Consider the following 15,142-nt stretch of genomic DNA (forward strand, 5'->3'; position numbering starts at 1 on the left):
AACCGATAGAGGATGTGACATGGGAGGCAGGAAGCGTAAGGCCACACCGCGCGTAAAGACACAGCGAGCATCCGCAAAGCACAAGCCAATGTCTGTGGAAAAAGAAAAAGGTTTGTGAAGCTAAAAAGTCCTGCGAGGGCCAAGGCGACGACCTGTGCGAAGCCAAAGAAGGCGGCTTGTGCGAAGCCAAAGAAGGCGGCTGCAAAGCCCAAGAAGGCGGCTTGTGCAAAGCCAAAGAAGGCGGCTGCAAAGCCCAAGAAGGCGGCTTGTGCAAAGCCCAAGAAGAAGTGACCTATTCCTATAGGATCCTAATCAACATATCCTGTTTTGTAGCGTAGAGGGTTAACAAAATTCAGACAGTTAAAACCCGACTTGGATCTACTCATCCCTATTCCCTTTTCAAAACTCACCTTCTCATCGTACCAAGCGCGTAGGGCAACTGGAACTCGCGGACCACCACTCGACACTGCTCCAGGGTCACCGCCACTGATCCAGAGGTGGCGGCCCGCATCAACATTGGCTTCCCGCAGCTGAAGGAGTCGCGATCGGCGCAACTAAAGGCGCGACTGGAGCACCTGAAGGCGCAGCGGTCCAGCAAGGAACTGGAGCAGCTGGCGCGCACCAACAAGTGTGAGTGGAGCCAGGGATCATGGGAAGGTGTACCCACAATCGCTTATTTTGTTCCCCTATCTCCTGCCCGCAGTGATCATTGACCTGGACAAGGTGCAGCGGACCTACGTAAAGACCACGGGCCAGCACGATCTGCGTCTGCTTGCAGATCACTACGGCATATTCGAGCACCTCTTCGGCAGCGCTTACTTTGTGCCCCGGGTGCCGCTCAGCATAAGCTACGAGGTGGACGGTGACAGTCTGGCCCCCGTCTACAATGGCAACGTGATCAAGCCGGCGGAGGCGGCCAAGGCGCCGCAGATCAGCTTCGATGGCCTGCTGGACCCCATCACCGGGCAACCCGCCGGCCAGGACACTTACTGGACCCTGCTGGCCACCAATCCCGATGCGCACTACACAAACGCGACGGCGGAATGCCTGCATTGGTTCATGTAAGTTCAGTTTTTTCTGAAGAGGACGCCATTCCTGAACCGTCTTTTGCAGTGCCAACATACCCAACGGCAAGGTGGGCGATGGCCAGGTGCTCGCCGAGTATCTACCGCCATTTCCGCCCCGCGGCGTGGGCTACCAGCGAATGGTGTTCGTGCTCTACAAGCAGGAGGCGCGTCTGGATCTCGGCTCCTATCAGCTGGCCGATGCCGACTACAACAACCTGGAGAAGCGCACCTTTAGTACCCTTGACTTCTATCGCCAGCACCAAGAGCAGCTGACGCCGGCTGGCCTGGCCTTCTATCAGACCAACTGGGATGAGTCGCTGACCCATTTGTACCATGATGTCTTAAGTGAGTTAAGCGGTGGCGATCTCGTCAGATCTCACAGTAATAATTTGGCATCTATCGCGCAGAGAGCAAGGAGCCAGTCTACGAGTACGACTTCCCCAAGCCGTATCTGGCCGACCAGAAGTTCTTCCCGCTGAAACAGCCCTTCAATCTGTACATGGACAAGCACCGCGACCAAAAGCAGGTCAACAAGGAGTACCTGGAACGGAAGCTGGCCAAAACACACCCCTTCGAAGGACCGGAGCAGTCGTTGCGCTTCCCCAACGCCCATCCCATTCGCGATGTACCCTCGTGGCTGAAGACACGAGATCCGGAAGCAGCGTCTGGGCACCGGACGGGTTCAGGACTATTAGGGATGCAATGCTGTTAGGTTTGTGGGTAATAGTGGTTAACAAGTTTGTTTTTTATTCACTGGAAGTAAATGAGTCGCTAGAGTACGGTTGCCTCTTTTGCAAACTACAACTACGTGGATATAGCCTAAATAAATATGGGAAGGGGGATATAGCGGGTCATACTACCGAATTGGAATTGGAATTGTGTGATGCGTTAACAATTGTCCGGAAGTGACTCCTTCAATGTGCTAATTTAATTAGTTACCTATTATTTCCTCTCACTTGTTTCTATGTTTTGCTTGCCTCGCGCAAAATTGGTTAAATTGTTTTGTATGTATTTTTGGCACAGTTTTATACGTTTTGTTTTGCTTCGCTTCGCTGATATACATATCTCTGTGTTAAGTTGTCCCATGTCCATTAAGTACTTGACCGCCATTGGATCGACCGGACCGCTCTACATTTGGACATTTGGATTCGGATGGGGATCCCGAGTGGAGCCCTTAAGTCTGCGCCTTGCCGTAGCTACCAACTGGTGGCCTGTACATGGCCGGCAGAAAAGAGACCTGAGTTCGATTGAAGGCATACTTCCGCTTCCCAATGTTCTTGAGTACGTTATCCATGCGCGTTCCCTCACTGAAATAAAATGGAAGAGCAGAATTGAATTATTTAACAATAAATATATTTTTCAATTAAATTTTAGTGGAGTTTCGTATATAGTAAGGGGCGTTCATCATGTCATAAAATTTTGGCTGGGCACTATTCTTATAGTTTTATGGAGGTGTTACAGGCAGTGCCCCAAAATTGGATTCCCCAAGAAAGGGTAGGCGTCAAAATAGCCTTAAAAAGTTTTGATTTCGCCGTCAGCGATAGTCCACTGCCCGACCGAATCAGCCATCTCATCTTCCAAGCTTTTTGCCGAGTGGGAGCACAGCAGCTCCAATATGCTAAATGCTTCTTCCAGGTAAGTCGCCTGTCTAGGGTAAGCCCAAAGTACTTAACCGTGGCAGAGTGATCGATGGAAACCCCGTCCAGAGTAAGGCGACATGTGATCAGCGGAAAAGTGGCATGCTGAAACTAACTCAACGCCCACGCTTCAAACTCATTTCACATGACCTGCCTCTGAGAGAGGTTCAAGTCTTATAAAATTGTTTAAATCAAAGCAATCCTTGTTTTGAGACTGTTGCTTACAATTTTTTTAACATAGCAACCCTTGTGAGCCCGATCAGGTATTTACTATTTAACTTGCTTTCCAAGCTCAGTACACGTCCGTATTTCGACGAATAAACACCTCAATTTTTTTAACAATTCATAAATTTCATTTAATTTTATAATCGGTAAGACATTGTTTTGTGACAGTCCCATAAAATTGTTTAAACATAGCAACCCTTGTGAGCCCGATCAGGTATTTACTATTTAACTTGCTTTCCAAGCTCAGTACACGTCCGTATTTCGACGAATAAACACCTCAATTTTTTTAACAATTCATAAATTTCATTTAATTTTATAATCGGTAAGACATTGTTTTGTGACAGTCCCATAAAATTTTTTAAACATAGCAACCCTTGTGAGCCCGATCAGGTATTTACTATTTAACTTGCTTCCAATAACTCAGTACACGTCCGTATTTCGACGAATAAACACCTCAATTTTTCAAAGAATTCATAAATTTCATTTAATTTTATAATCGGTAAGACATTGTTTTGTGACAGTCCCATAAAATTTTTTAAACATAGCAACCCTTGTGAGCCCGATCAGGTATTTACTATTTAACTTGCTTTCCAAGCTCAGTACACGTCCGTATTTCGACGAATAAACACCTCAATTTTTTTAACAATTCATAAATTTCATTTAATTTTATAATCGGTAAGACATTGTTTTGTGACAGTCCCATAAAATTTTTTAAACATAGCAACCCTTGTGAGCCCGATCAGGTATTTACTATTTAACTTGCTTTCCAAGCTCAGTACACGTCCGTATTTCGACGAATAAACACCTCAATTTTTTTAACAATTCATAAATTTCATTTAATTTTATAATCGGTAAGACATTGTTTTGTGACAGTCCCATAAAATTTTTTAAACATAGCAACCCTTGTGAGCCCGATCAGGTATTTACTATTTAACTTGCTTCCAATAACTCAGTACACGTCCGTATTTCGACGAATAAACACCTCAATTTTTCAAAGAATTCATAAATTTCATTTAATTTTATAATCGGTAAGACATTGTTTTGTGACAGTCCCATAAAATTTTTTAAACATAGCAACCCTTGTGAGCCCGATCAGGTATTTACTATTTAACTTGCTTCCAATAACTCAGTACACGTCCGTATTTCGACGAATAAACACCTCAAATTTTTCAAAGAATTCATAAATTTCATTTAATTTTATAATCGGTAAGACATTGTTTTGTGACAGTCCCATACAATTTTTAAAACATAGCAACCCTCGTGAGCCCGATCAGGTATTTTCTATTCAACTTGCTTCCAATAACTCAGTACACGTCCGTATTTCGACGAATAAACACCTCAAATTGTTTAAACAATTTACAAATTTCATTTAAGAAATTGTTTTGTGACAGTCCCATACAACTTTTAAACCATAGCAACCCTTGTGAGCCCGATCAGATATTTACTATTTAACTTGCTTCCCATAACTCAGTACACGTCCACATTTTGTCGCAAGTTCTCACGAAGAAAACTTATCCAGTGGTATTTTTCAGTTTAAATCAACGTATTTTTCCTTTCAGATAGTAGAACAAATTTCTTAGTAAACATGGGTAGGTCCGATACATATTTTTACCCCACATCGAGCGAGGAATATGAGAGTGACGCTCCGCAAACCGATAGAGGATGTGACATGGGAGGCAGGAAGCGTAAGGCCACACCGCGCGTAAAGACACAGCGAGCATCCGCAAAGCACAAGCCAATGTCTGTGGAAAAAGAAAAAGGTTTGTGAAGCTAAAAAGTCCTGCGAGGGCCAAGGCGACGACCTGTGCGAAGCCAAAGAAGGCGGCTTGTGCGAAGCCAAAGAAGGCGGCTGCAAAGCCCAAGAAGGCGGCTTGTGCAAAGCCAAAGAAGGCGGCTGCAAAGCCCAAGAAGGCGGCTTGTGCAAAGCCCAAGAATAAGTGACCTATTCCTATAGGATCCTAATCAACATATCCTGTTTTGTAGCGTAGAGGGTTAACAAAATTCAGACAGTTAAAACCCGACTTGGATCTACTCATCCCTATTCCCTTTTCAAAACTCACCTTCTCATCGTACCAAGCGCGTAGGGCAACTGGAACTCGCGGACCACCACTCGACACTGCTCCAGGGTCACCGCCACTGATCCAGAGGTGGCGGCCCGCATCAACATTGGCTTCCCGCAGCTGAAGGAGTCGCGATCGGCGCAACTAAAGGCGCGACTGGAGCACCTGAAGGCGCAGCGGTCCAGCAAGGAACTGGAGCAGCTGGCGCGCACCAACAAGTGTGAGTGGAGCCAGGGATCATGGGAAGGTGTACCCACAATCGCTTATTTTGTTCCCCTATCTCCTGCCCGCAGTGATCATTGACCTGGACAAGGTGCAGCGGACCTACGTAAAGACCACGGGCCAGCACGATCTGCGTCTGCTTGCAGATCACTACGGCATATTCGAGCACCTCTTCGGCAGCGCTTACTTTGTGCCCCGGGTGCCGCTCAGCATAAGCTACGAGGTGGACGGTGACAGTCTGGCCCCCGTCTACAATGGCAACGTGATCAAGCCGGCGGAGGCGGCCAAGGCGCCGCAGATCAGCTTCGATGGCCTGCTGGACCCCATCACCGGGCAAGCCGCCGGCCAGGACACTTACTGGACCCTGCTGGCCACCAATCCCGATGCGCACTACACAAACGCGACGGCGGAATGCCTGCATTGGTTCATGTAAGTTCAGTTTTTTTCTGAAGAGGACGCCATTCCTGAACCGTCTTTTGCAGTGCCAACATACCCAACGGCAAGGTGGGCGATGGCCAGGTGCTCGCCGAGTATCTACCGCCATTTCCGCCCCGCGGCGTGGGCTACCAGCGAATGGTGTTCGTGCTCTACAAGCAGGAGGCGCGTCTGGATCTCGGCTCCTATCAGCTGGCCGATGCCGACTACAACAACCTGGAGAAGCGCACCTTTAGTACCCTTGACTTCTATCGCCAGCACCAAGAGCAGCTGACGCCGGCTGGCCTGGCCTTCTATCAGACCAACTGGGATGAGTCGCTGACCCATTTGTACCATGATGTCTTAAGTGAGTTAAGCGGTGGCGATCTCGTCAGATCTCACAGTAATAATTTGGCATCTATCGCGCAGAGAGCAAGGAGCCAGTCTACGAGTACGACTTCCCCAAGCCGTATCTGGCCGACCAGAAGTTCTTCCCGCTGAAACAGCCCTTCAATCTGTACATGGACAAGCACCGCGACCAAAAGCAGGTCAACAAGGAGTACCTGGAACGGAAGCTGGCCAAAACACACCCCTTCGAAGGACCGGAGCAGTCGTTGCGCTTCCCCAACGCCCATCCCATTCGCGATGTACCCTCGTGGCTGAAGACACGAGATCCGGAAGCAGCGTCTGGGCACCGGACGGGTTCAGGACTATTAGGGATGCAATGCTGTTAGGTTTGTGGGTAATAGTGGTTAACAAGTTTGTTTTTTATTCACTGGAAGTAAATGAGTCGCTAGAGTACGGTTGCCTCTTTTGCAAACTACAACTACGTGGATATAGCCTAAATAAATATGGGAAGGGGGATATAGCGGGTCATACTACCGAATTGGAATTGGAATTGTGTGATGCGTTAACAATTGTCCGGAAGTGACTCCTTCAATGTGCTAATTTAATTAGTTACCTATTATTTCCTCTCACTTGTTTCTATGTTTTGCTTGCCTCGCGCAAAATTGGTTAAATTGTTTTGTATGTATTTTTGGCACAGTTTTATACGTTTTGTTTTGCTTCGCTTCGCTGATATACATATCTCTGTGTTAAGTTGTCCCATGTCCATTAAGTACTTGACCGCCATTGGATCGACCGGACCGCTCTACATTTGGACATTTGGATTCGGATGGGGATCCCGAGTGGAGCCCTTAAGTCTGCGCCTTGCCGTAGCTACCAACTGGTGGCCTGTACATGGCCGGCAGAAAAGAGACCTGAGTTCGATTGAAGGCATACTTCCGCTTCCCAATGTTCTTGAGTACGTTATCCATGCGCGTTCCCTCACTGAAATAAAATGGAAGAGCAGAATTGAATTATTTAACAATAAATATATTTTTCAATTAAATTTTAGTGGAGTTTCGTATATAGTAAGGGGCGTTCATCATGTCATAAAATTTTGGCTGGGCACTATTCTTATAGTTTTATGGAGGTGTTACAGGCAGTGCCCCAAAATTGGATTCCCCAAGAAAGGGTAGGCGTCAAAATAGCCTTAAAAAGTTTTGATTTCGCCGTCAGCGATAGTCCACTGCCCGACCGAATCAGCCATCTCATCTTCCAAGCTTTTTGCCGAGTGGGAGCACAGCAGCTCCAATATGCTAAATGCTTCTTCCAGGTAAGTCGCCTGTCTAGGGTAAGCCCAAAGTACTTAACCGTGGCAGAGTGATCGATGGAAACCCCGTCCAGAGTAAGGCGACATGTGATCAGCGGAAAAGTGGCATGCTGAAACTAACTCAACGCCCACGCTTCAAACTCATTTCACATGACCTGCCTCTGAGAGAGGTTCAAGTCTTATAAAATTGTTTAAATCAAAGCAATCCTTGTTTTGAGACTGTTGCTTACAATTTTTTTAACATAGCAACCCTTGTGAGCCCGATCAGGTATTTACTATTTAACTTGCTTTCCAAGCTCAGTACACGTCCGTATTTCGACGAATAAACACCTCAATTTTTTTAACAATTCATAAATTTCATTTAATTTTATAATCGGTAAGACATTGTTTTGTGACAGTCCCATAAAATTGTTTAAACATAGCAACCCTTGTGAGCCCGATCAGGTATTTACTATTTAACTTGCTTCCAATAACTCAGTACACGTCCGTATTTCGACGAATAAACACCTCAATTTTTCAAAGAATTCATAAATTTCATTTAATTTTATAATCGGTAAGACATTGTTTTGTGACAGTCCCATAAAATTTTTTAAACATAGCAACCCTTGTGAGCCCGATCAGGTATTTACTATTTAACTTGCTTTCCAAGCTCAGTACACGTCCGTATTTCGACGAATAAACACCTCAATTTTTTTAACAATTCATAAATTTCATTTAATTTTATAATCGGTAAGACATTGTTTTGTGACAGTCCCATAAAATTTTTTAAACATAGCAACCCTTGTGAGCCCGATCAGGTATTTACTATTTAACTTGCTTTCCAAGCTCAGTACACGTCCGTATTTCGACGAATAAACACCTCAATTTTTTTAACAATTCATAAATTTCATTTAATTTTATAATCGGTAAGACATTGTTTTGTGACAGTCCCATAAAATTTTTTAAACATAGCAACCCTTGTGAGCCCGATCAGGTATTTACTATTTAACTTGCTTCCAATAACTCAGTACACGTCCGTATTTCGACGAATAAACACCTCAATTTTTCAAAGAATTCATAAATTTCATTTAATTTTATAATCGGTAAGACATTGTTTTGTGACAGTCCCATAAAATTTTTTAAACATAGCAACCCTTGTGAGCCCGATCAGGTATTTACTATTTAACTTGCTTCCAATAACTCAGTACACGTCCGTATTTCGACGAATAAACACCTCAATTTTTTTAACAATTCATAAATTTCATTTAATTTTATAATCGGTAAGACATTGTTTTGTGACAGTCCCATAAAATTTTTTAAACATAGCAACCCTTGTGAGCCCGATCAGGTATTTACTATTTAACTTGCTTCCAATAACTCAGTACACGTCCGTATTTCGACGAATAAACACCTCAAATTTTTCAAAGAATTTATAAATTTCATTTAATTTTATAATCGGTAAGACATTGTTTTGTGACAGTCCCATACAATTTTTAAAACATAGCAACCCTTGCGAGCCCGATCAGCTATTTTCTATTTAACTTGCTTCCAATAACTCAGTACACGTCCGTATTTCGACGAATAAACACCTCAATTTTTCAAAGAATTCATAAATTTCATTTAATTTTATAATCGGTAAGACATTGTTTTGTGACAGTCCCATACAATTTTTAAAACATAGCAACCCTTGTGAGCGCGATCAGGTATTTTCTATTCAACTTGCTTCCAATAACTCAGTACACGTCCGTATTTCGACGAATAAACACCTGAATTTTTTTTAAACAATTCATAAATTTCATTTAATTGTATACTCGGTAAGACATTGTTTTTTTGACAGTCCCATACAATTTTTAAAACATAGCAACCCTCGTGAGCCCGATCAGGTATTTTCTATTCAACTTGCTTCCAATAACTCAGTACACGTCCGTATTTCGACGAATAAACACCTCAAATTGTTTAAACAATTTACAAATTTCATTTAAGAAATTGTTTTGTGACAGTCCCATACAACTTTTAAACCATAGCAACCCTTGTGAGCCCGATCAGATATTTACTATTTAACTTGCTTCCCATAACTCAGTACACGTCCACATTTTGTCGCAAGTTCTCACGAAGAAAACTTATCCAGTGGTATTTTTCAGTTTAAATCAACGTATTTTTCCTTTCAGATAGTAGAACAAATTTCTTAGTAAACATGGGTAGGTCCGATACATATTTTTACCCCACATCGAGCGAGGAATATGAGAGTGACGCTCCGCAAACCGATAGAGGATGTGACATGGGAGGCAGGAAGCGTAAGGCCACACCGCGCGTAAAGACACAGCGAGCATCCGCAAAGCACAAGCCAATGTCTGTGGAAAAAAGAAAAAGGTTTGTGAAGCTAAAAAGTCCTGCGAGGGCCAAGGCGACGACCTGTGCGAAGCCAAAGAAGGCGGCTTGTGCGAAGCCAAAGAAGGCGGCTGCAAAGCCCAAGAAGGCGGCTTGTGCAAAGCCAAAGAAGGCGGCTGCAAAGCCCAAGAAGGCGGCTTGTGCAAAGCCCAAGAAGAAGTGACCTATTCCTATAGGATCCTAATCAACATATCCTGTTTTGTAGCGTAGAGGGTTAACAAAATTCAGACAGTTAAAACCCGACTTGGATCTACTCATCCCTATTCCCTTTTCAAAACTCACCTTCTCATCGTACCAAGCGCGTAGGGCAACTGGAACTCGCGGACCACCACTCGACACTGCTCCAGGGTCACCGCCATGCCGGTGCGATCCTTGGCGCAGAGGAGACCGCCACTGATCCAGAGGTGGCGGCCCGCATCAACATTGGCTTCCCGCAGCTGAAGGAGTCGCGATCGGCGCAACTAAAGGCGCGACTGGAGCACCTGAAGGCGCAGCGGTCCAGCAAGGAACTGGAGCAGCTGGCGCGCACCAACAAGTGTGAGTGGAGCCAGGGATCATGGGAAGGTGTACCCACAATCGCTTATTTTGTTCCCCTATCTCCTGCCCGCAGTGATCATTGACCTGGACAAGGTGCAGCGGACCTACGTAAAGACCACGGGCCAGCACGATCTGCGTCTGCTTGCAGATCACTACGGCATATTCGAGCACCTCTTCGGCAGCGCTTACTTTGTGCCCCGGGTGCCGCTCAGCATAAGCTACGAGGTGGACGGTGACAGTCTGGCCCCCGTCTACAATGGCAACGTGATCAAGCCGGCGGAGGCGGCCAAGGCGCCGCAGATCAGCTTCGATGGCCTGCTGGACCCCATCACCGGGCAAGCCGCCGGCCAGGACACTTACTGGACCCTGCTGGCCACCAATCCCGATGCGCACTACACAAACGCGACGGCGGAATGCCTGCATTGGTTCATGTAAGTTCAGTTTTTTTCTGAAGAGGACGCCATTCCTGAACCGTCTTTTGCAGTGCCAACATACCCAACGGCAAGGTGGGCGATGGCCAGGTGCTCGCCGAGTATCTACCGCCATTTCCGCCCCGCGGCGTGGGCTACCAGCGAATGGTGTTCGTGCTCTACAAGCAGGAGGCGCGTCTGGATCTCGGCTCCTATCAGCTGGCCGATGCCGACTACAACAACCTGGAGAAGCGCACCTTTAGTACCCTTGACTTCTATCGCCAGCACCAAGAGCAGCTGACGCCGGCTGGCCTGGCCTTCTATCAGACCAACTGGGATGAGTCGCTGACCCATTTGTACCATGATGTCTTAAGTGAGTTAAGCGGTGGCGATCTCGTCAGATCTCACAGTAATAATTTGGCATCTATCGCGCAGAGAGCAAGGAGCCAGTCTACGAGTACGACTTCCCCAAGCCGTATCTGGCCGACCAGAAGTTCTTCCCGCTGAAACAGCCCTTCAATCTGTACATGGACAAGCACCGCGACCAAAAGCAGGTCAACAAGGAGTACCTGGAACGGAAGCTGGCCAAAACACACCCCTTCGAAGGACCGGAGCAGTCGTTGCGCTTCCCCAACGCCCATCCCATTCGCGATGTACCCTCGTGGCTGAAGACACGAGATCCGGAAGCAGCGTCTGGGCACCGGACGGGTTCAGGACTATTAGGGATGCAATGCTGTTAGGTTTGTGGGTAATAGTGGTTAACAAGTTTGTTTTTTATTCACTGGAAGTAAATGAGTCGCTAGAGTACGGTTGCCTCTTTTGCAAACTACAACTACGTGGATATAGCCTAAATAAATATGGGAAGGGGGATATAGCGGGTCATACTACCGAATTGGAATTGGAATTGTGTGATGCGTTAACAATTGTCCGGAAGTGACTCCTTCAATGTGCTAATTTAATTAGTTACCTATTATTTCCTCTCACTTGTTTCTATGTTTTGCTTGCCTCGCGCAAAATTGGTTAAATTGTTTTGTATGTATTTTTGGCACAGTTTTATACGTTTTGTTTTGCTTCGCTTCGCTGATATACATATCTCTGTGTTAAGTTGTCCCATGTCCATTAAGTACTTGACCGCCATTGGATCGACCGGACCGCTCTACATTTGGACATTTGGATTCGGATGGGGATCCCGAGTGGAGCCCTTAAGTCTGCGCCTTGCCGTAGCTACCAACTGGTGGCCTGTACATGGCCGGCAGAAAAGAGACCTGAGTTCGATTGAAGGCATACTTCCGCTTCCCAATGTTCTTGAGTACGTTATCCATGCGCGTTCCCTCACTGAAATAAAATGGAAGAGCAGAATTGAATTATTTAACAATAAATATATTTTTCAATTAAATTTTAGTGGAGTTTCGTATATAGTAAGGGGCGTTCATCATGTCATAAAATTTTGGCTGGGCACTATTCTTATAGTTTTATGGAGGTGTTACAGGCAGTGCCCCAAAATTGGATTCCCCAAGAAAGGGTAGGCGTCAAAATAGCCTTAAAAAGTTTTGATTTCGCCGTCAGCGATAGTCCACTGCCCGACCGAATCAGCCATCTCATCTTCCAAGCTTTTTGCCGAGTGGGAGCACAGCAGCTCCAATATGCTAAATGCTTCTTCCAGGTAAGTCGCCTGTCTAGGGTAAGCCCAAAGTACTTAACCGTGGCAGAGTGATCGATGGAAACCCCGTCCAGAGTAAGGCGACATGTGATCAGCGGAAAAGTGGCATGCTGAAACTAACTCAACGCCCACGCTTCAAACTCATTTCACATGACCTGCCTCTGAGAGAGGTTCAAGTCTTATAAAATTGTTTAAATCAAAGCAATCCTTGTTTTGAGACTGTTGCTTACAATTTTTTTAACATAGCAACCCTTGTGAGCCCGATCAGGTATTTACTATTTAACTTGCTTTCCAAGCTCAGTACACGTCCGTATTTCGACGAATAAACACCTCAATTTTTTTAACAATTCATAAATTTCATTTAATTTTATAATCGGTAAGACATTGTTTTGTGACAGTCCCATAAAATTGTTTAAACATAGCAACCCTTGTGAGCCCGATCAGGTATTTACTATTTAACTTGCTTTCCAAGCTCAGTACACGTCCGTATTTCGACGAATAAACACCTCAATTTTTTTAACAATTCATAAATTTCATTTAATTTTATAATCGGTAAGACATTGTTTTGTGACAGTCCCATAAAATTTTTTAAACATAGCAACCCTTGTGAGCCCGATCAGGTATTTACTATTTAACTTGCTTCCAATAACTCAGTACACGTCCGTATTTCGACGAATAAACACCTCAATTTTTCAAAGAATTCATAAATTTCATTTAATTTTATAATCGGTAAGACATTGTTTTGTGACAGTCCCATAAAATTTTTTAAACATAGCAACCCTTGTGAGCCCGATCAGGTATTTACTATTTAACTTGCTTTCCAAGCTCAGTACACGTCCGTATTTCGACGAATAAACACCTCAATTTTTTTAACAATTCATAAATTTCATTTAATTTTATAATCGGTAAGACATTGTTTTGTGACAGTCCCATAAAATTTTTTAAACATAGCAACCCTTGTGAGCCCGATCAGGTATTTACTATTTAACTTGCTTTCCAAGCTCAGTACACGTCCGTATTTCGACGAATAAACACCTCAATTTTTTTAACAATTCATAAATTTCATTTAATTTTATAATCGGTAAGACATTGTTTTGTGACAGTCCCATAAAATTTTTTAAACATAGCAACCCTTGTGAGCCCGATCAGGTATTTACTATTTAACTTGCTTCCAATAACTCAGTACACGTCCGTATTTCGACGAATAAACACCTCAATTTTTCAAAGAATTCATAAATTTCATTTAATTTTATAATCGGTAAGACATTGTTTTGTGACAGTCCCATAAAATTTTTTAAACATAGCAACCCTTGTGAGCCCGATCAGGTATTTACTATTTAACTTGCTTCCAATAACTCAGTACACGTCCGTATTTCGACGAATAAACACCTCAATTTTTTTAACAATTCATAAATTTCATTTAATTTTATAATCGGTAAGACATTGTTTTGTGCCAGTCCCATACAATTTTTAAAACATAGCAACCCTTGTGAGCCCGATCAGGTATTTACTATTTAACTTGCTTTCCAAGCTCAGTACACGTCCGTATTTCGACGAATAAACACCTCAAATTTTTCAAAGAATTTATAAATTTCATTTAATTTTATAATCGGTAAGACATTGTTTTGTGACAGTCCCATACAATTTTTAAAACATAGCAACCCTTGTGAGCGCGATCAGGTATTTTCTATTCAACTTGCTTCCAATAACTCAGTACACGTCCGTATTTCGACGAATAAACACCTCAATTTTTTTAACAATTCATAAATTTCATTTAATTTTATAATCGGTAAGACATTGTTTTGTGACAGTCCCATACAATTTTTAAAACATAGCAACCCTTGCGAGCCCGATCAGCTATTTTCTATTTAACTTGCTTCCAATAACTCAGTACACGTCCGTATTTCGACGAATAAACACCTCAATTTTTCAAAGAATTCATAAATTTCATTTAATTTTATAATCGGTAAGACATTGTTTTGTGACAGTCCCATACAATTTTTAAAACATAGCAACCCTTGTGAGCGCGATCAGGTATTTTCTATTCAACTTGCTTCCAATAACTCAGTACACGTCCGTATTTCGACGAATAAACACCTCAATTTTTTTTAAACAATTCATAAATTTCATTTAATTTTATAATCGGTAAGACATTGTTTTGTGACAGTCCCATACAATTTTTAAAACATAGCAACCCTTGTGAGCGCGATCAGGTATTTTCTATTCAACTTGCTTCCAATAACTCAGTACACGTCCGTATTTCGACGAATAAACACCTGAATTTTTTTTAAACAATTCATAAATTTCATTTAATTGTATACTCGGTAAGACATTGTTTTTTTGACAGTCCCATACAATTTTTAAAACATAGCAACCCTCGTGAGCCCGATCAGGTATTTTCTATTCAACTTGCTTCCAATAACTCAGTACACGTCCGTATTTCGACGAATAAACACCTCAAATTGTTTAAACAATTTACAAATTTCATTTAAGAAATTGTTTTGTGACAGTCCCATACAACTTTTAAACCATAGCAACCCTTGTGAGCCCGATCAGATATTTACTATTTAACTTGCTTCCCATAACTCAGTACACGTCCACATTTTGTCGCAAGTTCTCACGAAGAAAACTTATCCAGTGGTATTTTTCAGTTTAAATCAACGTATTTTTCCTTTCAGATAGTAGAACAAATTTCTTAGTAAACATGGGTAGGTCCGATACATATTTTTACCCCACATCGAGCGAGGAATATGAGAGTGACGCTCCGCAAACCGATAGAGGATGTGACATGGGAGGCAGGAAGCGTAAGGCCACACCGCGCGTAAAGACACAGCGAGCATCCGCAAAGCACAAGCCAATGTCTGTGGAAAAAAGAAAAAGGTTTGTGAA

General features: G+C 43.5%; 1 protein-coding gene, 2 long non-coding RNA genes and 2 pseudogenes across 5 annotated transcripts; all 5 read left to right on the forward strand.

Moving 5' to 3' along the window:
- Positions 1–19: 19 nt before the first annotated feature.
- On the forward strand, positions 20–1,871 carry LOC123038014 (annotated as a pseudogene).
- Positions 1,872–3,024: 1,153 nt separating this feature from the next.
- On the forward strand, positions 3,025–4,574 carry LOC123037972. Its single transcript, XR_006417703.1, has 2 exons — positions 3,025–3,075; positions 4,489–4,574. It is a non-coding gene; the product is annotated as an uncharacterized LOC123037972 (long non-coding RNA).
- Positions 4,575–4,952: 378 nt separating this feature from the next.
- Positions 4,953–11,425, forward strand: LOC123038015 (annotated as a pseudogene).
- On the forward strand, positions 7,605–9,959 carry LOC123037968 (histone H1E-like). 3 transcript variants are annotated; one of them, XM_044461023.1, is made up of 2 exons: positions 7,605–7,655; positions 9,427–9,959. In XM_044461023.1, the coding sequence occupies exon 2, from the start codon at positions 9,453–9,455 to the stop codon at positions 9,807–9,809; it is 357 nt and encodes a 118-aa protein (XP_044316958.1). In that variant the 5' UTR covers positions 7,605–7,655; positions 9,427–9,452; the 3' UTR covers positions 9,810–9,959. The 3 variants fall into 3 exon arrangements, with proteins under 3 accessions (XP_044316958.1, XP_044316959.1, XP_044316960.1); XM_044461024.1 differs by lacking the exon at positions 7,605–7,655 and adding an exon at positions 7,782–7,832; XM_044461025.1 differs by lacking the exon at positions 7,605–7,655 and adding an exon at positions 9,041–9,072.
- A 1,153-nt stretch (positions 11,426–12,578) lies between the features above and the next one.
- On the forward strand, positions 12,579–15,017 carry LOC123037969. The gene is made up of 2 exons (XR_006417700.1): positions 12,579–12,629; positions 14,932–15,017. It is a non-coding gene; the product is annotated as an uncharacterized LOC123037969 (long non-coding RNA).
- The last annotated feature ends 125 nt before the right edge of the window (positions 15,018–15,142 follow it).

The sequence above is a fragment of the Drosophila rhopaloa genome, unplaced genomic scaffold (genome assembly GCF_018152115.1).
Source record: "Drosophila rhopaloa isolate 14029-0021.01 unplaced genomic scaffold, ASM1815211v1 contig_3, whole genome shotgun sequence".
NCBI lineage: Eukaryota > Metazoa > Arthropoda > Insecta > Diptera > Drosophilidae > Drosophila > Drosophila rhopaloa.

Bases quoted from the DNA above. Each gene is read 5' to 3' on its own strand.
- LOC123037968 (XM_044461023.1), top strand. From the start codon at position 9,453: ATGGGTAGGTCCGATACATATTTTTACCCCACATCGAGCGAGGAATAT.